This window comes from Papio anubis, chromosome 8 (genome assembly GCF_008728515.1).
Source record: "Papio anubis isolate 15944 chromosome 8, Panubis1.0, whole genome shotgun sequence".
NCBI lineage: Eukaryota > Metazoa > Chordata > Mammalia > Primates > Cercopithecidae > Papio > Papio anubis.
Window position 1 is genome coordinate 14,235,269 of NC_044983.1, and position 26,403 is coordinate 14,261,671.

Genomic DNA, 26,403 nt, shown 5'->3' on the forward strand with positions numbered 1-26,403 from the left:
TGTACATAAACTCCAAAATAGCCATTAAAATATCTGTAACTGAAAACATTTCTGAACATATCTGAAGAAAATGTTCAAAGCATTTGATAACCTTAGGTGATGGAAGACAGTGGGGTGCTATTTGCAGACTAAAAATTAAAAAATAGCTTCTTATTTGCAAAGCTTGACTAGAGTCAATGTTAAGAAGCTCAGAGAAAGCCTCAGGAAAAGGAGATAAAGAAAAACAAAAGATAAAATAAAGGCAGAGATAAAGATAAACATAAGGATAAGAAGAAGAACTTTTCAGGAGGAGCTTAGCTGAAAGTAAATGGAGTGAAAAGGAGAAAGAAAGAAGTAAGTCGAGTAAAACATATACAGCAGGTGGGCCGGGCACAGTGGCTCATGCCTGTAATCCCAGCACTGTGGGAGGCCGAGGTGGGCAGATCACAAGGTCAGGAGATTGAGACTAGCCTGGCCAACATGGTGAAACTCTGTCTCTACTAAATAACAAAAATTAGCTGGGCCTGGTGGTGTGCACCTATAGTCCCAGCTACTCAGGAGGCTGAGGCAGGAGAAGAATCATTTGAACCCAGGAGGTGGAGGTTGCAGTGAGCCAAGATGGTGCCACTGCACTCCAGCCTGGTGACAGAGTGAGACTCCATCTCAAAACAAACAAACAAACAAACAAAAAAACACCAAACGAAAAAAGTATACAGCAGGCAAAAGTGACCACTTTAAAGAACAAATGGATACAATGGAGAGAAGACAGACTAATGTTTCTTTGTTTTAATATAATAATAATACTCATTAAGTAACACTAAAGTACTCAGAAAAAACACAATACTCTGTTGTACTTTGAAAGCATCATGATTACACTAATGACTATTCTAATGGCTGATATTCACCACCACGCCCTACTTTGCCTAAATATGGCATACCTACACAGTACTAGGTTAAAATAATTAGGTTTTGTAAGACAGAGAAATTGGTACTGTATATTTCTAGATAATGATTACGACTAAAAACTGCTAGATTTTGGTACATAAAAGGATTTGCCATTATCTGTCTAAAACAGACCCCTGATGATTAACTATGATCACCCTGTTTGTATCAGCTATCCCATGGACACATAGACACACACCCATCACATGTAGTTCCTACTGGGAATACAGAACAGGGAGCCTTTTGATTCTGAGAAGTTAAGTGGGTGTTCCACATTCCTCTTCATAATCCTTTCATCATATCAGTATACATTGAGCCTAGACACAACAATTGACTTACAGCATGGCAAATAGAAGACATCTCATCTAATACTCAGTTTTTAAGGTCCAATTAGCAGATTGTTTATATTGTAACATGAGGTCAGCATTAGATGGACAAATATTCTTGTGAAATCTATTCTGTTGCAGGTTTAAAGGTTTAGAACATGGAATACCACATTTCAAGTTTTTAGTAAAATAAACAAAACAAAAAGCCCCAGCCATCAGAGTGTTAATTTTTCAGGGTTCTTAAACTGTTCAAATTCTTATATTTAAGGGTTCATTTAGTAAGGAAGGAGGTTGTAATTGTTTCTACTCATAAGCTTGATTTTCCCTCAGTGGATAGAAATTGACTTGAAAATTGAACAATTTTCTATGTGGAATATTTAGAAAATAGTGTTCATCAGAAAAACAAAAGACAAACGGATAATGAGATTGAAAGAGTTGTATAATAGAATGTATTTGTTTTACCCCAATTAGCATGTTTATTTGTAGAAAATTATGTTTGGCTTCCATACAGTCTCTCTGGATCTGTGCTGAAGTTCCCAACATTTGCCTCAAACCCAGATCTCTAGTATCATAGACTTACTTATTACAAGAATTCACACAGAAAACAAAATACTATATACTTACTTAGTGTGTTTCCACTCCCCTTTTCCCCTTTCTGGCCTTTTGGTCCAGAATTTCCTTGAGAAAAGAAAAAAAAAATATTTGTTTTTAATCAGGGCAATTCACAATGTTTGCTTTAACTGCAGACAGATCGTCACAAGGTAATTAAAATATAAATGTATAAGAACTGACAGATATTGAAATGTTTAATAGCATTGACATTAATAATAATAATAGTTATTACTTAGGAAGCTCCATTCTGAACCCAGTATTGTGATATTTCAAATTTTTACAAGGCCCTAAATGCCCCATTTTCGTAAATCAAGCAAATCTGAAGAATAAGGAGCTTGTTTTGTACTTATTCATCGTCCTTTTCTCGTCTTCCTTTGACTGGTCTTACTCACACCCCCAGGAAGTCCAGTGCCTTCCATCAGCTCCCACATCCCATTCTTCTATTCACATTACAATTTATGGTTTTCATTTCTTTAGAGTGTACCATCCCCCAAAACTGGGCTGCCAAGGAATTTCTGGGAGTGTTGAGATTCTTAGTCATGGAGAAGGTAGGAAGATCCTTGGAGCATTCTCATCTCTAGGATGATCACCTTTGGTTTGGAGAAATCTCATCCATTTATACAGGGGTGTGGTACAAATATTTTATACGAGGGTCAGGGCTTCAAATGGATGCGGAAACATTGCTAGATCTTGGTCTTTGCCAAGGGGTTGCTACTTCACCCACTGTTGATTTTTAAAGGGGTCTGCAGATCTTTCTTTAGTACCAAGAAGATATTTCATCTCATAAGTTTGGTGCTGTTCCTGCTTAGTGAGTTTTCTTCCAACAGCCATCAGATACAATCAGATCTTGCTAATTATTGTCTTGACACAAATGTAGAACTGATCCGAGTGCTCTCTGTCTCCAAGTCAAAATCTTTGTTAATGTTTTTGATTCCCTTCAGCATAATCGAGAACCTTCAACCTTTTCATCCTAGAGCTCAGGGGATGTAGTTTAACAATCATAGACTTCGAGAGAATAATAGTAATAATTTAGAAACCCTTGTGTTGAGTTATTTTGCTCTGCCACTTACTGGGTATGTGACTTGGGACAAGTCTTTAAATCTTTCTGAGCTAAAGTATATTCTTCTAGGAAATAAAAAAATAATGCTTTCCATTGTAGAGTTGCCTGTTCATTACGCATTTTGCCCATAAAAGATACACATAAAAGATCTAGTTCTTCTTATTTCTATTCTTCACCTCCTAAAGCTTAGCTGGAATCTTCTCTCTGTGATTTTATTCTCAGGGAATGAGAGAAAACCTTTTTCATCTCAGTTCATTTTTTATGGTACAATTATATATAATTTTAGTGTTTATATGTATTTTTGATTTCTCTAGTTTACATTATCTTCATCTGTGCTTTATTTTGAACACGTGTCATTATGTATTTCTTAGAGAAGATTTTTGGATCCTAATTTACCAACTTAAAAAAATACATATATATAATATAATGTATATAATTAGTAGCATGAGACTTGAGGCACTTAAAGAGTAAAAATTATTCCCAATTGAAACTGTATTTTGAAGATTTAATGAAATGCCAACCATTTTATATCAGGGTCATAATACCAAATTTCTAATTCTCTAATTGCTTTGCATAATGTGATTATACTTCATATCATTACATTCATTTCTTAATTGTAACTGAGTTGTTTCAGGTACTGTTAAATTGGCAAAAATCATTGTTACCACAAAGCACCCAAAACCTTTCCTATTTTTTGAGAGCATGCTCTAATAAAATATAGTACCAAATTTTCAGATTGTCCAAGAGGAAAAATGTCTAAGAAACTGTTAAAAACTTGGGAAGGGAGGAGTTAAAACAAAGTGTAACTGATCAGTTCTAATTCTTTTCATAAAAGAGAACATAATAAGCAAGCTTAATTTCATTATTTCAACATTATCTTCACAATGAGAAAAGAGAAAGAAACTATGTATTGTTCTTAGAAGCCTTTTCACACAGCAACTTGTCTTAGATATTTCAGAACAGACATACTTAAGCCAGAGCACTGACCCACGAAAGGCCCTTGTAGCTCTCAGATTCCATGATAAATAAAAAATTACTTTCATGTTTTTATTTTGCTTTTGTTCTTACACCACTGTGACTTTTCCTCTTAAAGATGGTAAAATGAAATGCCTTATCTCCTTATAAATAAACAAATGTTTTGTATCATTTTAACATGATTCAGAGATTTGCTTACCGATGATATTTGGAAATTTTTTTTCACACTTGAAAACATCAAAAATATCCTTTCTAAAGGAGAGGAATGTACTGGCCCCTCAGAATGATACCTCTGGCAAAAAATGAATGCAAGGGCTTGGTCCAAACCTAGAGTTAACTATCTCCTGTCCTATGTATTACTCTTTTAAAAAAGGTAACTTATATTTCTAAAAGCCATTTAAAAATAAGAACCAGGTCATATGTAAGAGGATAGTCTAACTTGAAAGAATGTAAGAGGAGGTGTCTTCAATAACATCATCATGATGCCAAGCATTTTTAAGTGCCTCTTCTATGAGCCAGATACTAGGTTAGATATTTTTGCATACATGCCTTAATTATAGTAACCAAATTTTCTGCAGCTGTAGCCCACCTCTCCACCCCTCGTTTTTTTAAGTTATTTTGAAATGTGATCATCCTCTCTCCTAAGCCTAGTGCTTCTTCCTGGTCCCTGAATTCCTCACCTTATACCCTCTCATTAACCCTACACTATCTTTTTGCTTTGCTTTTCTCCGTCTTCAGCCACTCCTCCTCTATTTTATCTTTCCATACGCATGTAAATGGTACTCAGATCCCTCCTACAAAGAAAAAACAATGAAACAAACAAAACTAACTAAAAGTGCATCTCTTCCTCCTCCTCTGCATAGCAAGGCAGCTCAAGAGTTGGCTGTACCCCATCTCCAACCCTTATCAACCATTCCCTCCTCCACATACCCTAATCTGGTTATCATCCCACCCCACAGAATCAGCTCTGAACAATGGCGACATCCCCGAAGCAGCAGTTGCAAAGAGCTTTTAGTAGACTTCACCTTACTTGACCACCTTTGAAACTCTCTCTGTCTTTGTCTTTTTTCATGCTCTATTCTCTGGGTTTTCTTCTTCAGTTGGGCTACTTCTCTTCCATTTGCTACTTTGTTCATCTCAGCCTGTACTTCTGGAACTACTTAAAGCTTTATGCTAAGCCTCTTCTCTTTGTACCTTCCTACTCTCTACCCATAAAATATTACTAAAATCAGGGGTTCTGAAGAATATTTATATGATCATAGCTAAACTTTGTCTTTTAATCTCTGGCCTCTCCTCAAAACTTCAGACTCATGTGTTCAACCATCTGTAGATAGCTCCATGAATCACACAGAGAAAATGTTCAGTAAATGTGTTGAATTAATAAATGATATGTATGTCTAATATTTTAGATAATCCTGAAAATGACCATAACTTACTCTGAGGGAGACAATCAGGCTTTGAATGAACTTCAAGAGGCAAAATGGACAGAAGCACGTTATTTGCATGCTGAAAGTTCTACTTTGTTGAACAAGGTAGAACAGAGCCTTCTATGGATTTTGAAGATATGCAAGGTTTGACTTCAATTAAATCCTCCAAACTTTCTGAAGTAAATATGTCAGGTCTTTGTGTATCTTTTCAGTTGTAGACTGTCTTATTTACTTTCCATTTCCCTGTTTCTAGCACTGTAACCTTATGAGCAGTGTGTACTTAATCAATGTAGAAGGAAAGGGCAAGGTGGGAAGAAAAGGAGTGTGGGAGGGAGAATAGAAGAATATAGATGGAGGAAGTTCTTTTTGAACTTTTTGCTTCAGAATCTGATAACGTTTTTGATGTCATTCACATAGTCCAGGCTGTTAAAAAACTACAACTCAAGCAATGTGAAGTATCAAAGTGTGTTTATAACATAAATCAGTGTCTTAGCTCTGAAATACATTACTTTATCTATCATGGACCTGTTTTTACATATTTCATTTTTGACAATTATTGGACTTATTTCTAATTTTACCACCTTCTTCAGACTCTTATAGAGGAGCGACTGTATTGTTCCTTCTTTTAGTCTGCAGTACAACCAGAGCAGCACCCGGCACTGCTGCTCACATCTCTACCAGATTGGTGTCTTTTAATAAGAAGTGATGTCCTAAGGATATGTTTTGTCAAGGGACTTACTACCTCTGCCCTTGTTTTTCTTTGTGCTTGATTACTTTTTCTCTGCTGTTTTTTCCCACCTAAACATAACGGCTTTCAAAATATAGTCCCTGGACCAATAGCATCACCTTCACCTGGAAATTGGTGAGGATGCAAGCCCAATCCCAGACCTACCACATCAGAAACTCTGGGGTGCAGTCCTGTAAGCTGTTTTAACACATCCTCATGGTGATTCCAATGCCTCCTATAGTTTGAGAAATACAAACCTAAAGAAATTCTAGGCCTCTTTTAGTCTGGCACTAACAAACACTACTTTCTATGTAACACATTTTCTTACGGTATGGAATTAATCACTCCATACTCTCTACTTCCATGCAGCATTTTGCCCAACCTCACCAAGGCTGTTTACTTACCACATGGCATTATAGCTAATTGCTTATGCATTTTTTTCTGTCTCCAGCTCCTTAAGAACAGCAGCTGTGCTGTATTTATCTCCAGCACACAGTGACCCCTCATCAAGTTGTGTGGACTGGGTGAATGAATGAAATAATCCTCTCCAAAGCTAAACATATGTTTACCATTTGATCCAGCAATCCAGCAATCACACTCCTAGGTAAACTTGTGTCCACACAAAAGCCAGCACATTAATGTTTATAGCTGTTTTATGCATAATTTCTAAAACTTTTTTTTTTTTTTTTTTTTGAGTCACGGTCTCACTCTGTCACTCAGACTGGAGTGCAGTGGCATGATCTCGGCTCACTGTAACCTCTGCCTCCCGGGTTCAAGTGATCCTCACACCTCAGCCTCCTGAATAGCTAGCATTACAGGCATGTACCACCATGCCTGGCTAATTTTTGTATTTTTTGGTAGAGACAGGGTTTCACTATGTTGGCCAGGCTGGTCTCAAACTGCTGATCTCAAATTATCCACCCACCTCAGTAATCTGCCTGCCTTGGCCTCCAAAAGTTCTAGGATTACAGGTGTGAGCCACCACGCCCAGCCTAAAACTTCAAAGCAACCAAAATGTCCTTTAATAGATGAATGGATAAACAAATTGTGGTAAATCCATAAAATGGAAAACTATTGAGTAATACAAAGAAATGAGCGACCAGGCACAGTGGCTCATGCCTGTAATCCCAGCACTTTGGGAGGCCGAGGCGGGCGGATCACGAGGTCAGGAGATCGAGACCGTCCTGGCTAATAGGGTGAAACCCTGTCTCTACTAAAAATACAAAAAATTAGCCAGGTATGGTGGTGGGAGCCTGTAGTCCCAGCTACTTGGGAGGCTGAGGCAGGAGAATGGCATGAACCCGGGAGGCGGAGCTTGCAGTGAGCCGAGATGATGCCACTCCACTCCAGCCTGGGTGACAGAGCAAAACTCCATCTTAAATAAAAAAAAAAAAAAAAGAAAGAAATGAGCAATCAGACCATGAAAAGATATAGAGAAACCTTACATTCATATTGCTAAGTGAAAGAAGTCCATCTGACAAGGCTACATACTGTATGATTCCAACTATACGACATTCTGGAAAAGGCAAAACTACGGAGTCAGTCAAAAGATGAGTGGCTACCAAGAGATGATGGTGGGGAGGAATAGAGTTGGTGGAGCACAGGGGACCTTTTGGGCAGTGAAACTCTTCCGTCTAATACTGTAATGACATTATACCTCTGCTGAAACACATTGAATGTACAACACAAAGAGTGGCCACTAATGTACATTATAGATTTTGGTTAATAATGATATATCAATGTTGGTTTATTAATGGTTACATATGTACCACACTAATGCAAGATGTTCATAGTAGAGGAAACCATGTGTGCATGGGTGGTTTATGGGAACTCGCTATGCTTTCTGTGCAGTTTTTCTATAAATGTAAAACTGTTCTAAAAATAAAATGTATTTTTAAAATACCTCAGTGATAGGGACCCTATTCCTTTTATTTCTTTTTCTTATTTTTTAGAGACAGAGCCTCACTATATTGCTCATGCTCGTCTCAAACTCCTGAGCTAAGCAATCCTCCCACCTCAGCGTCTCAGATAGCTGGGGCTACAGGTGCTCACCTCTGCACTCGGTCCGACTCTATTCTCTTGATGATTATTCACTTTGAAATTAGGAGACAGTAAGCCTAGCTCTTTCTAAAATTGCTGTTCAAAGTTTGCAATTCAAGCTTAGGCTACTGGCAGAGCTGATGGAAATAATATCATCATGCGTGTACATTTCAAAATGCTGAACAACCCTGATGAGTAAGCACTAGTAGATAATAGCAGACAATTTATTTTGCAGAGGATAGGATTTCAGACTTCTCTGTATTTTGCTAACTGTAACTTCACAAAGTCTGGCCGGTTGTGGTTAAATGGGTATTTATACTTTGCTTCTTTTTTTTTTCTTTGCCAGTCTTTCAACTATCTTTGTTCAAAGATGGATATCATTGTTCATGATGATTTATTATTGTGAAAAGTTTATAAATCCTGTGTGTTTTTTTAAATGATTTTCCTTTGGGATATAGAAACTTTCCTCAGGTGAACAGAAGTCAGTTTCAAAAATGTGATTTCAGAAATCATTTTTAGACCACAAAATGTGAATACTAGTATTCACACAATGACCACTTCTTATCATCCAAGAATTTAAAAATATATATACTACATATATAACATTATGTATATATATAAATTACTTGGCATTTCTTCTACATATTCTATAAAGAAAATACACATTATCATAATACCTGGCCTTCCAGCATATCCTGGGAGTCCTCGACTTCCAGGAAAGCCAATTGCTCCCCGATCACCTTTAAGACCTGGAGGACCTACATTATTAATGAAGAAAAAAAGGAGGTAATAATTCATTTTCATACAGACTTGAGAGTATAATGAAAACATCTAGTTTTATAAGTGAATATGAAATTAGAGAATCTCCAAATGAAGGAATACTATCTTTCCTAAAACATATTGTTTGACATTGAAAGATAATATAAGCAATAAATATAAACCTTAGTACATTCAGCACATTGTAGCTATTCAAAAAATAACAAATTGTTAGTAGGAATAAAAGCACATTAGAAAAAAATAGCTCTTGGAGTTTTAACCAGAAGACTTATGTAGTCAACCAGTAATCATCAAATGGCAGGATTTTGCTGTAGCTGAAATGACAACTTTAAAATGTATAAGCTGAAAATTGAATTCTTAAGATTCGCCTTAGAAAAAAATACAACTCAAGCAATGTAAAGTATCAATGAGTGTTTATAAAATAAATTGCTGTCTTGGCTCTGAAATATATTACTTTATCTATCATGGACCTCTTCTTACATATTTCATTGTAATCCCATTGTAAATAAACATAAACACACACACACACACACGATACACAGATTTACTTACGAGTATGTACTATATACTGAAACAAATCTAGGGTTTTATATGCTTAAATTAAAACTGAAAATGGCTATATTTTTTACCCAATATTACTATGGTGATCATAACAACTGCATACAAAAGAAAATGTTATATTCCTGTGAAATAAAATATTTTATCCTAGAGTTCAGTGGTTCTTGATAAACCATTGTAACAGTTTCGGCATCTTATTTTGTGTCATTATCAATTCAGAGAGCTCTCATTCACCCAGTTTCACTTGATCCCTTGGGGAGGCACATTGTAAGAAACTGATTACACATCTTTTCCCAATACCAGCATTTCGGAATATTACTTTTAGTTCATAAGTTCCAGAAGACAGGGCTTATATATATTAAATACATTTTAAAAATCTTTTCTTGAGGTTTATTAATAGAGACACCTAAACCGGGGCTAACTTCCCTCTAAGAAGCGCTCAGTTTAAAAAGTATATTACTCTTAATAGTAAGAAATATTAATTAATCCAGTATAAAACTTTGATTCCAACAGAAATTAAGCAAACTTCCAAAGCAATAAAGTGATAAACTATGTTTAGAACGATTGCTCCCAAAGCAATAAAATGATAAACTATGTATAGAAATATTAGGAAAGTCAGGACATTTCAACTCAATTTAATTACGAAGTAGTATATATTGGCTGGACTTCATAGTACACAGCCTAACAAAGACCTAACATGTGTTCTCAGTACACGCTGATTAATATTTATACCTTCCTTCACTATGTAAGCAAGGTAGTGAGACTTCTGTACTTGTGGTTACTGAGACCTGTCATTCAAATTTACAAATAGAAACACTGACAGTAAATTCTGCCAATTTAAACAATTCGAAAACATTCCCCTACTCTTTGTAGAGTGCCATTTACAAGTAACCTCCACTTTTACTATTTCCTTCATTAATTCAAAAATATATATTGTACCGTCTCAGGACATTCCTGGAGTTAAAAATATCCTTATCCAAACAGACCTTCCAGAGTGGAGAAACAATGAGAGACAGATAGTGAGAAAAGTAACAAAGAAAGACAGTAATTTGGGGGTTATAATTTTAGAAAAACTGGGTAATGGAATAGAGAATGCCATGGTGCCTGCTTTAGACAGGAGCATCAGAGAAGCCCCTCCAATGCTGACTTCTCAAGTACCTTACAGTGATGCTCAGAACACAGCTGTTCAACTAAAAATCAAGGTTGTTGAACTACAAATCAAGTACATTTTCAATGGGTGAGCAAATAAATCTGTAAATGAAGCATATGAGATACTTTCATAGAAATCAGGCAGTCATAGAGCTCTGTTCTGGGAGATGGTTAAGCAGACTCTCTATGGCCTATGGAGTTATGTGACTTGTTTGTTTAATGATGTTTGAAAATGTTGTCCCCAAAATATAAGCACCGCTGTTGAGCTTTACTGCATACGATCAGATTCCCTGAGGCTTTCAGGAGGCAATTAACTAATTTTCTACAATACTCTGTGGCAATGGGAAAGGGTCTGGCACCTAATTCTAACTCATGGAGAATGTAAGTACAATTACACGGAATCTCAGCCATGGGATGTTCCAAGAGACATTAGACATCATCCAATCAGAATCCATCATTTTACAGACAGTTCCATAAGATCCCAGTGATCAAATCACTTACATAAAGCTGGTCTGATAATTATTCACACATCCTAGGTGTCCTGCTCTGTTCTGGCTCCTTTCTGCAATGTAGCAGACTGGTTAAGGGCATGGATTCTGCACTCATGCCCATTGGGGTTCAAATACCATCTTTGCCACTTACTAGTTGCTGACTGACCTCGAGCAAGTCATTTAACCTCCCTGCGCATTGCACCTGTAAAATGGGTGTATTATTTGTCTCCGCATCATCAGGCTGATGTGATAATTAAAAGAGCTCATACACGTAAACCACTTAGAAAAGTGCCTGGCATGTCATGAATACTTTGTAAATGTTAGCTTTTCTTGTTCTCCTCTCCCTCCTCCTCATCCTCATTATTTTCACCAGCCTGTTGTAAAGGCTTCTAAATTTAGTTTTATTTAACGATATGTACACAGTTAGCAGTGACACTGTTGTAAAGGCTTCTAAATTTAGTTTTATTTAACGATATATACACAGTTAGCAGTGACACTGTTTGATTCACTGGCACCATTTGTTACCTCCAGAAGAAACCTACTTTCAACACTCAGGCGTAGAGCGACAGCCTGGAACCAGGCAACGTTCCTCACTCAGGTGTATATGTAGGAATCCTGTCCTTGTTGAAGCCTGAGGGAGAGGCCTTCTTGGGCCACAGCCTATGGGAAGGGGTGGGCCAGGGTAAAGATATATGTGGATATAAACATTAATAAAATATGGTTCCGCTCTTCCAATATCCATGGTTAAGATGAGTTTTATATTCTCTTCCAGAGGCACGATTCCTATGGTAGAAAATTCAGACTATGTAAGGAAAGTAAATAGTATTGGTTGATGATGAAAAGTTTGCAGCCAGAGGAGCCTTCAGTTCTCTCCCAGGGCATCTCACGTAGGTAGCCCCTTCCATGCCTACAGGTCAAACTACCTTGTTATTGATCACATGGACATAAACAGCTCCTTAGATGGCCCACCCAGAGATTCTTTTAGAAAAGAAAGTTGTTTCTCCTTCAAAACATTGTTGTCATAGGAAAACAACTCTAAAATGAGCCCCTTAAAAGGAATGCACGTGAGATCAAACATCCTTGATCATGACATTTGCCTCACTTATATTATTACTTATCATCCTGGAAGCTCTGTGAATTCAGAGATTCTGTATCTGTTTACACATACTCTACAGGATATTGTAGAAAACCAGGCCTGCAGAAAGTGGTCAGCACATATTTTTTGAGTGAAAAGTGATAGGGCGTTCTCCCTAACATGCTTTCAGGGAAATAGTCCTCTAAAGTAAATTTGTTCTTATTTAGGGAATAAAGCATATGTAAACATAATATCCACCGCAGTATATCAGTCATAATTCTACGATATTTAATGTATTAGTTATTTGAGGCTACTAGGACAGCCATTTAGGTTTTGCAGATATTTGCATCATGATTGTGAGTCTAGATGAGTTTGATTTGGTCAAGCTGAGTTTAGTAGGCTCAAATGGATGTACAGATGGGGACGTGATAAACCTGTTCAATTTAGAAAGTAGAATTACTATGATTGTCCATCATATACTCTTTGCTTCCTGATTTCAATATCAAATATGAGGCAGTTAGACAATCTGATGGAGAAATGAACAGAATGTAGCAAGTAATCAGGGAATAATTCATTAGGAAAGATGCCTGATATTTTGAATACTTTTCTTGCAGTGCACCAAACTAAATGGTAACCTGATACCCTAAAAGAGTCATTTGATTACCCCAGGAACTCGACCTGTCTTTTATGAGGAACCGGGTAATGCCTATTTGTGTAAATGAGCAGTACCAAAAGCAACAAATTATGACATCACTTTTTACCCTGTAAATTTAAACCATGACAAATTGTAAATTTACAATAAAAAAAAACAAAATCAAAGACACAAGCTGAAATTTACAAATCCTTCTATTTCATATATTCATAGTTCAGAAACAGCTGCAGAAGATTTTCCCAAGATGAAGCATTGTATGGCAAGCTGTAGCCCAGACTGAACTTTTATGGTTGAGTCATAGAGCTCTGACAATTGCAGTTTGTATGGAGGAGCTAACAGACCCTTGACAACAGTAGTCTGGCAGCAGATTTAATACTGATTATTTCCCCTGCTTATGACATTAATGCAACATTGTTAGTATCTGCTTAGCATTAGTCAAGTAGAAACGCTTTCCTGAATAAAAGTTCTTTCCTGGCAAGGCATTCAAAAGCACACCAATGTCAATACCATCTGACCTGGCATATTATATATATGGGGAGGATTGCTATTTTATATACATAATATAAAACACATGTACCTGGATGTATCATCTATCTTCCCATATAATATGCCACATACACAACGCACACTATATATGTACATACGTATACATATATCTGCTTAGGTAGGTATCAAGTTCATGCTTTTCATTGTCAAAAATTATTTTTCTGATGTGACCAGGGCTAGTCAATACATTGATCAGAAAGAAGAACCTTTTATATAATCAAAAGACAGAAAAATAAGATGAAGTACATGGTATTTAGACATTGTTTGGTAACACAAACCATTCTAGTTATAATTAGACCTCACAATATACTTCCTATCATCAAACAGGATGCAGGATATTTGATTTCTAGCCAAGGCTCACATGACAATCATGTTATTATCTTTTTTATTTTTTCAAGCAAAGAAAGTTCATGTTCTCTCTTCTGTGTCTTCCATTGTCTTTTTCCAAAATATTTCTTTCAATATTATAACTTAGAGGAAAACAATTTGAAACAGTTTTGCTCTTAGTAAAGCACAGAGAATGACTGTCAGCAAAGGTAAATGTCATCCATATTTTAGCCAATATTTACATTCAGATTTCATTAGTTTAAACAGATATATTCCAAATACTACACAAGAAATACAGTCCAATTTGCTTGCGATTCATAACTCATTGCTAGTATGAGTTTTTATGTCTTAAAAATGAGATAGCTTGCAAATGTGAAGATGATATATTCAATGCAAAGATAATTTTTGTGCTCCCCTTCACATATGATCTAAGGTTGGGTCTGCTTTATACTGTTTGCTGTCTATTATATACATGTCACTCTCGAGACTTATGAACAATTCCATTTGGTTACTCTGGTTAAAGCATTTATTTTCTTCAAAAATCATGAGTAATGCTTATCATTCAATATATGATATGATTAGGCTACTACAACAGTTACTACCCCCCACCAACATTCACACACACACACACACACACACACACACACACACACACCCTCTGCAGGATATAAATAAAATAGTGATCCTCCCCTACACATGTACCTGGATGTATATCATCTATCTTCACAGTATACGATTAGCTATAATTGCCATACCTACTGGACCTGGAAATCCTCGTGGACCACTTTCTCCAGTTGGACCTCGATCTCCTTTTTCACCTGGAGGTCCAGGAGGACCTTTAAAAAAATTACAGTTATTGATCATAGTTATAAAGCATAGGAAAAATAGGTTAGTCGTCTGTCAATATACTTATATAAGGAAATCCAAGGTCTTTTATTTGTTGTGCAATAACACAGAAAATGTATAAGACCAAACTTCATGAATGGAGGAGTATTCTGCTATTCGGGAATATAATGCCTTGTGCTAATAAGGATGACATTGCCTCAAAACAAACAACCTAACAATATATTAAATGTGAGTGTGCCTCACGCTTTTCTATGTTCTGAGAACTTGGGGGCAGAGAAAAGAGAGCAGGCTGGCACAAAGTCGCATTAGCGTTGTACACATCCTAGGCAGTTAAACTTTGAGTTAGATATAATATGCAGCTAACTACTATATGGAAAATCTGTAAGTAAAAACTTAAAACACATTTGTGATACCCTCAAGGGAAAGGAAAATTCACACACGGGAGACAACCAGAAGCACTTTGTTGGAACTGACCATAAACTCAGATATTTGTCAGTGAGCTGGAGATTGGCGTGCATGGTGATGGTTGAAGTCTTCATTGAGAAAGTAGGATAATGAGGGGTACTTTCAAGAACGAAGAGAAGCGGAAGGAATATAATTCTTAGGGAGTAGGAAAGGTATGAAGAAAGGCAGGAAGACTAAAATGAGTAGAGGAATTCTTTTTTCAAGTAAAATCCTAAGTCAAATTCCTAGATTGGTATAGATACTATAAACAATATGGAGACACTGCTAGGAAAACTTCGCTCTCATCATTTTTGTCAGGTGGCTCTCCTGAGCTGTGATTAAACAACACCGATTTAGTCATTTGTATTTTCTGTGTCCAGCAAAATAGATACCTGGTCATCACGTCTTTAAAATGATTATACCTAGCTTGTCTTTAGAACTCAGAGGTAATCCTACCTACATACCATGTTCCATATGGAGTACAGAGGACAAATATTCTCTTCTTTATTTAAAGAAGAACACTTAGTTTCTTTTTCAACACCAAAAGAAAGAAACAGAAACATTATTCCACAGATTCACCACAGAATAGGGAAATAGTGATATTTTAAAGGAAACATTTTCATTTGTTACTGTCTGGTCACATACATGGTCCAAGGAAAACATACAATTGTATACAGCATCCCTGCTTAGAATGCACTTGTTTACAAATTTTAATCAGCTGGGAGGTATAATACCTGAAGAAAACTAAGAGAGGGCCACATAAATAAATAAAGATTATCTCATGAATAAGTATATTTTGTCCATTTTTTTGTTGCTTATTTTGACATCATTGACTCTACTTCTGTCTATTCCTCTGGTATGTCCCATTTTCAAGGTACAATTTGGGTTTTAGAGGCTCAAGACATCATTACTCTTCTCAATAGAATGCCCCTTTCTCTTCATATGCAGCATTGGACACACATTTAATTGTATTTTTATAATAAAAGCAACTCTACTTATAGGAAACATAAAAGCCTAGAAAAGCCATGAGGAAAAGTATAATTCGTAGTTGTATTATTTTAACTAAAGATCTTTAACACTTCTTTCCTAAGTGTGTATGTGTTTTTTTCTCCACATAATCGTCATGCAAACAACATATTACCGGGCTTTTAGAAATTAACCAGGGTATTATAATCTAAGGTATAGCTTAATTGTTGTGAGACATATATTTAGTGCTGCACAAGAAATGCCAGGTTTCTATATCTAAGGGAATTTGTATGTGCTCCCTATTCTCTGCAGAAGAATGTAGTACTTCCCAAGAAAAGGGGTTTAACCTGCATAACCATGAACACAGCTGCATCCATTCATCACTACATAGTGATGAATCAGAGGGGAGGGGGGCAAGCAGGACAGACATTCAATTTGCAACCTGAATTTTGTTGAACTAAGTGAAGGGAAGCACAGTGATAGTATTCAACGATGGTGTTTGGAAAAAAGTGCACAAGCAAAGATTTCAGTTTAGTAACTAAGGATCCAAAGCAAGACTCAGATATTCCAGGAAAAACTAGAACATGAAACAAAAAGAAACAACGGACACAGAGAATAGATCTAGCCTCTTAGCCTCTGAGATGGACTTCTCACCATTTCTTTGGTAGGTAAGAGATAGAAGGAACTCTCCTAATTACTAATTATCCTTTCAATTATGCTACATGTAATTATGAGAACTGCATACAGCTTTAATTTTGGAGTATTAGTTCAATCACAGCAAATACATCTGTTATTTTACAAAATTTGGAGTTAAAGATCCCTCTCTGTAATTTTATATAAAAATACTGATACCCAGTATTCGAATTCTAGAATAAGAAAAACAGGTAAAGCTTTTTGTTAGAGTTCTAACTAGGTGTGTTGAATGTACATTTTTATTGTTATTCTATTCTTCACGTAACATTAATCTTACTTGTTATGTTTCATTTTTGTATGTTGTTATAGCTTACTGTTTCTAACAAAATGTTGGAAGGATCTCAATAAATGTTTTAGGTGTCTTTTAGATACATTGGGGGAATAAAATAACAAATTATATACCACTTTACTCTTAGTTTCTGATGCAGAACTTTTCAGAACAATATCCACTACCTTGCCACCTTCCAAAACTAACCTCCTCTCCATTCCCATTGTAGCTCACGTCTTCACCGTCACACGGCTGGACTATTGCTAGAGCTTCTTTATCTGGTCTGAATGCGTTTTGTCTATTTCATCTCTATTTCCCTCAGTGTTGGCTTTCTTCTTCTTTTTGATAAGAATCTGTTTTACAATGTCTCCATCAAATTAAGGAAATGCAGTAATCTATTCTGCCATATTATGGAAAAAAGAATAAAGACTCAGAGTCTCTTGTAGTCACCTTCTTTGTTCGCAGTTTCCATTCAGTCTTTTCAAAATTTTGTCCCATATCGACATAATAACTGCCTCGTGGCATCAATAAATGGACAAAATGCTACCTGTCAGCTCCCTTGCTGATATATGTCAAAAAAACTGGGTTAATATTGGCCAAAATATATGATTTACTCGAGTTCAATAAGCCATAGAATTTACATTATTTTTCATCTTTAATATTTTCAATTATAGTTATAGGAATAATTCATAAATACTATCATAACAATCTGCCATAAAGAATTACCTTTATAAAGCACATGCACAAAATCTACTATTTAGCTTCCTCCATGATCATTTCTTAAAAAGGAAAATTAAGATTTCTATATAAGCACAAAAAAATACTGATATATAATATGAATACTGTGATAATCATCAATATCATAGATCAAAATTACCCAATTTACTAGAAAAGCAAACCCAGGCATATCATATCATTTAAAATCTTCAGAAAACATAGCACTAATAATATCTGACTAAGTTTCCAGAGCTATGCTTCTCTAGTTTTTATTCATTACAAGCATTAATTTTCTACTTTGTTTTCAATCTTGTCTCATATTCAGATCATCATAAAAATCCGCCACATCTTCTAGTCTATTGCTGCCTAAACCTGCATCTTTTTTTTCTAGTTTTCATTCTCATTGTTTTAGATATGTTTAATCTGGAAGACACTTTAAATATTGTTTAACTAAACATATTTATAGAGGGTCAGAGAGTGACTTGCTCAGGGTCTTAAAGCTAGTCGGGTAAAATCAGAACTAGAACATTTCATTTCTTTCCTGACATCCTATGCTACCATGTTCTAAATTTAATTGACTTCGTTTTCTGTATCTTTTCTTCCATTATTCCTGAGCTGAGTTTTTTCTTTACACAGTGGTTAGATAAACTCACAATTCAGGTTTTTTCCTTTTGTTAAGTGTTCGGTTTTTGTTGTTGTTGCTGTTGTTGTTGTTGTTTTCAGAGATGGGGTCTTGCTACTTTGCTTAGGCTGGTCTTGAACTCCTGGGCTCAAATGGCCCTCTTGTCTCAGTCTCCCAAAGTGCTGGGATTACACTGTCTCAGCCTCCCTAACTGCTGGGATTACAGGCATGAGCCTACAGTCCAGCTGTTAAAATCTCAGTAATTAATTGTACAAAACTCCAAATTCAAATGTCCTCAGTTGCTTTTTCATTTTCTCTACTATAAATTTCAATATTTCTTTTTTGGTGCTCTTATATCCTAGGAAGCCAATATATCTAAAATCTTTCCAAGTAAACAAAATGTTAGCTATTCTCACCACAGAGCCATATTATATTTCATTTCTCTTAAATAACTTTCTCTAGAGTTCATCTTTGCTTCTTTAAATCATGTTATCCCCAACTCTCCACCAAACTCTACTTCACCATTTCCACAATGAAATTGTATGTAGTGCTCTAAGAGTCTAATTATTATAACTACTTGAGAAATGTATTAAAAATCTTTGTCTCTATTAACTGTATAATTATTTAGTGATTATTAATACAAGGGAAGAGAGAACACAAAGTAATTACACTCATCCTACAATCAACACATGATAAAGGATAAAGCACTCATTAATTTCTAAAATATGCTTCTTAAGTTATAATTTAATTAATATATATTTTACGGCTAGGTGCTATAAGAGATATAAAGAATAGTTTCTAATTGAAGTAACTTGTGTCCAGGAAGAGTTAACACTGTTCTGGAAGAGAATATGAGATACTTTTAAACTTAACTATCACATTAAGAATTCTCTTGTGAGAGAATACTTAATGTTCTGTATTAAGACAGAAATAAATGTCAGCTGGGTCTTACTATTGGTAGAACCCGCAAAGGTTTCATGTGAGAGGAAGCATCTTAAATGGACTTTGAATGATAAATAAGATATTTTCGAATACAAATCGAAGAGACAATATTTCAAATAAAGGAAAATACATGAGGCAGCATGCACAAAGTACTGGGTGCATTAGAATCACAGTCAAATTAGTTGAAATATTTGATATACAAAAAAGACAAGGAAGGGAATGAAACATTCAAGATTAGTTAAGAGACACACTGAAGAAGATCTTGAGTACTACAGGCAAAATAGTATGTCTAATGAGGGGGCAACAGAGAGTCTTCATGCAATCTAAGACTTGCATTAGGAAGGCTGTATCCTACAAGGGTGCAAAAAGTATTACAGTCTGGGCAGGAAACAACTGCAACTCTGGCAAAGAAGTGATAAGAATAATTTATATGAGGATATAAAGAAATGACAAGGGAATAGAGAATACAGAATGGTGAGAACTAATAGTGGTCTTGGGAGATATAAAATAATTAAACTTGATAGCTTGCAAACCAGGAAGAATGACACTGCTATAACAGAGTGTAACTTGCTAAGAAGAAAGTGTGAGTTTCACTTATTCACTCAACACATATATAATTGCTCTCCCACTATTTTCCAGGCACTCTGACAGGCATTGGGAATGCAGAGGTAGACAAGAAGGAGAAGACTTAACCTCACAGAGCTCACATTCTACTGGAGAAGATACAAGCTAAACAAGTAAGCAAATGTACAGATGACATAATTTCATATAGTGGTAAACACTATGGGGAGATTAAAGGAAATCATGGTAGAGAGAGATGGGGGAGGTTAGAGTGAGAATGGTGGAAGGTAGAGGAGGTAACTTCAAGTGGAGCCAAGAAGGAGTAGGGATGTAGAGAAGAACATTTCAAGAGAAAGAGAAAATGTCTAATGTTCATTATGGACAGCATGAAATGAAACACTTTCTCTTTATTAACTTTTACTTGTTCATGGCACTTAATTCTTCCACATTTCCAAGCAAGGCTGAAGGATGACAGAGGGAAGATTTAGAAAATTAGGGCAGAGAAGTAGACAGGTGAAAGACCAAGTAGAAGTTTAAATTTCATCCCAAGACTAATGAGAAGATATTGGAGGATTTAAGCACGAGAGAGAAAAGACACATCTAGTGTAAAGAGAGAAACCACACAACCACACACATCTAGTAATTTGTGTGGGTTTTCTTAAATAGCATTGTTGTTTGTTTGTTTGCTCTATTTAGAATGGACTAAGAGCAGAGGCAGGGGAAAGCAACTGAGAAATGGATTCCAGACTGGGATATGGTTGCTTGAATGAGAGTAGTAATAGAGAATAAGAAGAAGTTTGATTTGAGATATTGTATGAAACAAGAATTAGTAGGATTTACAAATGGATTACATAGAGAATGAGAGCAGGGAAGTCAAAGACAGCTTCCAAGATCATGGAGTGAGCAGGTAGTTGGAAAATGACAAAACCATCAAAAAGACTGAAAATGCAACAGATTTGGGGAGGCGGATGGGGGTGGCTAGTTAAGAAGCGAGGATTTCGTTTTGAATTTGTAAAGCTTTGGACATTTATTTGAAATCCAAAGTGGAGGTATGTAATTGTTAGAGAAAAATCTGATTAATTCAAATTTTTCTTTATCATCTGTTTCACTATGATAAATACTATATGTGATATGTATTCTGTATAAGCAAGCTATAAAATACAACAATAATGAGAATATCCTTGCAACATCACAATCCAAGAAATCGGTATCTACCTAGATGTTCCCCCTTCTCATTCATCTATTTCCTTTTCACAGATAAACATTACCCTGAATTTTGTGTTTATCATTTTCTTAAATTTTAAAACAACCATTCTATTACATATTTATGTGTCTGTAAATTTACATTATTTAATTTTACTAACTATAAGCATTAGAAGTAAAAACTATATATCGTTTTCTGGGACTTGTTTTTATTTTATTTTTTCATTGTCACCACTTGATTATTAGGCTTCTTAATTTTCTCAAACTAATGTATTTGAAATGAAATCACATGAAGTTCTTAGTTCTATCTTTCTAGTTGCTAATGATATAAAATGAGACAAAATATTAAAATCATGAAATAGAGCTTAACAGACATGGAAGCTGGAATGAGAACATCCAATATGAATTTTATGTGAGTTACAGAGGAAAGGAGAGAAAGAATTGTGAAGAAGCAACAGTCAAAGTGAATGAAGCTGGTTATATTCACAAACTGATAGACATAAATCTACTAATATAAGAAGTACAACAAATGTTAAATGGATAAATTATCAATACAAAAACACAGATAAGTAAAACTGCAGATATGAAAGACATAAAGAATGACAAACCGATTGGTGGCAGTCATTTTAAGAACCATAAGAAAAGCTTGAAGCCAGGGGACCAATATTTTCAGCACACTGATGGAAGTAATCAAAATAACTGTCAACCTAAGAAGTGTGTATGTAGTACAACAATTTCAAAGATCAAAACAAAATAGAGAAAATGAAATCAGAAGGTTTCATTACCAATTTACTTTCACTAAATGAACTTCCAAAAGATATACTTCATGCAGAAGCAAAATAATCCCAGAAGAAATGACTGAGGTGCATGTAGAAGGGAGAACAATTGGTAAATTCATGGGCAAATTTAAATAAATATTTGTTGTGGGTGAGTGATGACTATCTGAGCCAGTGGTGCAGAGTTAAATAATTAACCAAGATGGTTATAGATAAAGAAAGACAGATTTATTAGCAAAAGCAGGAAAATACGTTGCAAGGAGGCAATGAGCAGGCCAGCAGAAGAGAAACTGATTGCCAGGAAACAAAGGTTTGCTGAAGATTTTATAGAATAGTGTTTATACCATATGCTGAAGAGAGCTTGTGCAGTACTGATAAGCCGAGGTTACAGTGGATTAACTTGCAGGTATCTGGTGATAAGTTTCATGCAGGAAGGACCTACATGTTCTGGACCATGAAGAAAGGCAGATTTATAGCTTCTCTTCTTTCTCTTTTTGCTTTCCCTGGTCCTACCAGCCTGACTACTTTTCCCTAATTAGGGCTCCACAATATTGTCTGTATAAAAAAAGAAAAATAATATTGACTAAGTTCTCGATTAAAAAACTAATGTAGAATGAGCTATACAAAAATATTAGCAGGAAACTAGGGAAGAGGATAATCAAAGCAGTTTCAGTTCCTTGTGTATTTTAGGATGAACGTTAAGATACTGATCAACTATAGACTTCAAGATAAATGTTAAGGTCAACAATCAATAAAAATTACAAATATACTACAAAGTTTCTAAAACCTTTTTGGTAACTTTGGTAGAGAGAAAAATTCACCAAGAGAAAAATCTTCATGGCCAAAAGTGGCAATAAAGGAAAGCAAAAGAAACATAAAATAAACTGGAGAAAACCAGAGCACAAAATAAGACAGTGGAAATAAATACAGTCAAAAGAGATGGTCAGATTATATATTTTTTAAAAAGAAAAGGTAAGTGTTCATTACAAGAGACAAACCTAAAATAAAGGATAACAAAAGGCAAAAGGTTGCAGTGAAAATATAGAAAAATACCTGCAAATTGTTGAAATCAAAATATAGAAAAAAATCTATAATGTAAAGCTAAAACTAAAATATCTAAAATGTAAAGCCAAAACTGAAAGTGCATATATATATATATATATATATATCTCTTTGGTAATATTGGTAGAGAGAAAAATTCTTATATATTCTATATGCATATATAGGCAAGATTTAGTTCACCGTTTTTCACTAAAGGGTGCTGCAGAAGAAATGGACAAATCCATCATTATTTTGGAGAGTTCAAAGGATCCTTTTAATTAATAATACAGTCAGGTAAGAAGTAAAAAAGACTGAAAGTTTTGAAAAAACAATATTAACAAGCTTGGTTTGTAAACATGTGAAGAAACTTGTAATTACAGAAAACTTGTATTCAGTACTTATGAGGTAGTTTTTAACAATGAGCAAATCATTAGACCTTAAGATATATTTGGCTTATCCCTTTCTATTTAAATGACACTCGGCTACTGGTTATTGTACCCTGTCTTGATCTGATTTTAATATTCTTTCCTCTGGGTATCTGCAGTAAATATATGCTCAAAAACTATTTATTTCAAACCACAGGATTTCAAATATCAAATCTCTGCATGTATCAGTATATTTTAATATATGTCATTTTCTGGAGAAATGACAAGATGTTTTACCTTGAATTAAAGTGATATTTCTCAAGGTCTGAGAATGTTCCCAGTCTTTCAGTCTGAGATCGTTGGTGATGTTATTCAGTACTTTCACTTCTCCTTTTATTTCCTGTTCCAAATGCACTTGTTCTTCTTTCATAGCCATAATTTCTGCTGATACATTGTAAACACGCTCCTCTAATTTACTGATTTCCTGTAAGACACAAGTAGGCATTCACAACCTTTTACATACATAATTATCAAATATGAAAGTTCAAGAAACCCTCGGAGTTCAGGTTTTTAAAAACATATGACAGGAATTTTATGGAATAAAAATATGGAGATTAGAAAACTGTTTTGAAAGTAGTAATTCTTTTATTGTGAAACATTTCCTCTTTTGACTGAATGGCTGAATGTTTATAATCACAACCTCTTTCAAAAAATCAATTTAATATATCTATGATATGTTTCTATTCCCATATATAGAGATGTCAAAATGCTAACAAAATTAAATAAACATCATAAGGTTTTAATTTATCTGAAGTAAAACATCTTCATACTGTACTTAGAGTGGCAACATATTCAAATTCCATAAATTTGATAGATTTATATGGGAAATTGTTTTATAGTAATAAGCAAAGTTTAATGTCATAAGCCTCAGTGGTGATGAACATTGACAATAGATTTTCATACCCAATAAAACCCCAAACTCGCATATTAACAGTGCTTTCCCTTCAATTTGCATTGCCTCTGTATTTGAGGCATTAGTATTTTGTGTCTTCAGATATATATATATTTTGTGTTTATTTATACATATGCATTCATAGACTTAGAGTGTGAAAAAGAGAGAGGATCTTCCTATATCCTGGAATACGCTTTTATATTTTACTCAATAATATATTAAGGATATTTATCTATTAAAATACTTTAGAGACTGACATTTTCAGTAATTTAGTGGAATTGAATCTATTTCTCAAAATTTATTTAGGATTCCTATTCATAGTGTTTTGAGCTGTGCACTTTTCTACAACTTTAAACAATGCTGCCATGAACGTCATTTTAAATGTATTTATATATTGATGTAAGTGCTTCTATAGAACATCTTCCTGGAAGCGGATTTGACCAAAGGGACTAAACATTAAACAGTATTTTTGTTCAACCATTGCTGTACTTCTCTCTAAATATATGCGACCATTTTTCTTCCTCTTACTGCGTGTCAGTGCCCACTTTTTGCAGCTAAATACTGGGTACCATTAATATATTTACATTTGCATAATAAGAGTAGGTACATAGTAAATCATTATTATTTAACTTGTTTTTCAAATTATAATGAGGTTAAAGCATCCAGTCATTCAATTTCTGACAATTAACATTAATTAATTTTTCTTTTAGACCCTTTGCTTGGTTTTCTCTTTTGGTGTTGGGCTTTCTCTTTTTGACGAACCAAATCTTCTCATCTATTCTGGTAATAATTTTTGTCTCTCTGTTCTACTTGTATCCCATTTTCTGTCTTCATTGTATGCTTTATCATTGTATTAATTACTCCTATGTTCTAAAGTTGATAAATACTCATTTCCCATTTGCACATGGAAATAAGCCCGTGGTATATTTTTCTTTAATCCAGATGTAAAGAGAAAATTACACTCTCCTGAGCTGGACTGGACTAGACAAGCTGAGGTGAGAGGATCAAGATGGTCAGGAAGTAAGACCTTTGAAAATAAATGAATGTGCATCTAGATTTGCCTCTTCAATGACACTATACGTAAGCAGAGAGGCTTATCAGCTTTCACTGCTCTAACTGTGCCTTCTTCCAAACGAAACCTTATTCTAGATTAGAATTTCTCTGTCCTGCACCTCCTCCTTCCCTGACCATTTGACATTTTCTGTACATACCATCATCACAATAAAGGTGAAATGGTGAGCATGGATGTTTGTAGAGCACACCACCATGATAAATACGCTTGACTTAATTTAGGTGGCTAAAAATTGCTGCAAGTATGTCAGGTAGTTCTAGACGTTCAGCATAAAGTGTTAAGGGACTAGAAAGTGATTTTGCTTCCTAGAAACCAGGAATCACTCAGCTTTTTCATCATACCGAAAAGCTGAGGCTACTTTTTATTTTTATCTTTTTGAGATGGAGTCTCGCACTGTCACCCAGGCTGTAGTGCAATGGCATGATCTCGGCTCACTGCAACCTCCGACTCCTGGGTTCAAGTGGTTCTCCCAAGTAGCTGGGATTACAGGTGCACACCACCACACTGGGTTAATTTTTTTTTTTTTTTTTTTTGTAGAGATGGGGTTTCACTATGTTGGCCAGACTGGCCTCAAACTCCTGACCTCGTGGTCTGCCCACCTTAGCCTCCTAAACTGCTGAAATTACAGGTGTGAAGCACTGCGGCCAGCCGGTGAGGCTACCTTCTTATTCCCTTCTTTGAAAACTGCATATGGTGCTTACATTTGTCAAATTTCACTGGAAATTATTTTCCCTGGGAGGAGGAAAAGTGTGTTTAATTTCAAAAAATCCTATACAGCATCCATGCACTCCCTCCACACGCTACCACCAGTCACCCTCCTAGAAACAGGCATTTAATTTTGTAGTCATACAGTCCTTTTGACCTCTATCGATGGAGATGATAGATGCCACCCCTGTTTTTCATTTGCTGCCAATGTTCTTCCTTTTTCTTTCAAATTAATGTTTGGTGTGTCCTTAATAAGTGTTATGCTGGTGTCACTTATAAGCCATTTCCTCAAATGACATTTACAAATTCAGGCATTCATTTAATTTATTCCTACATTGAGCTAAACATTCAAAGATCAATAAAATTATTCAAGCAATGGGGATGAGAGTCCCAACATTGTTTTTCAGTGTACACAGGAGTACACACACACACACACACACACACACACACACTGGCACTGACCTAGTTCCTAAGTCTCTGTGAGTGACTACTGTTTCTAAAGATGTATATAGCTTTCAAAGTTTCACCATTCCCTTGTATTTCCTTTTCTAATGCTGGAATTCCCTC

The 26,403-nt window shown here is 35.3% G+C and overlaps 1 protein-coding gene across 6 annotated transcripts in view; it reads right to left on the reverse strand.

The window, feature by feature from the left end:
* The window catches only part of MSR1 (macrophage scavenger receptor 1), an 85,194-nt gene that overhangs the window by 34,132 nt on the left and 24,659 nt on the right, over nt 1-26,403 (reverse strand). For all 6 annotated transcript variants that reach the window (XM_009212558.3, XM_009212557.3, XM_003902456.4 and 3 more), the window contains 4 exons: nt 23,405-23,591; nt 14,419-14,499; nt 8,766-8,846; nt 1,872-1,925 (listed from right to left, as the gene is read on the reverse strand). In XM_009212558.3, coding sequence (XP_009210822.2) covers nt 1,872-1,925; nt 8,766-8,846; nt 14,419-14,499; nt 23,405-23,591 — 403 coding nt within the window. The remainder of the gene's footprint in view (nt 1-1,871; nt 1,926-8,765; nt 8,847-14,418; nt 14,500-23,404; nt 23,592-26,403) is intronic.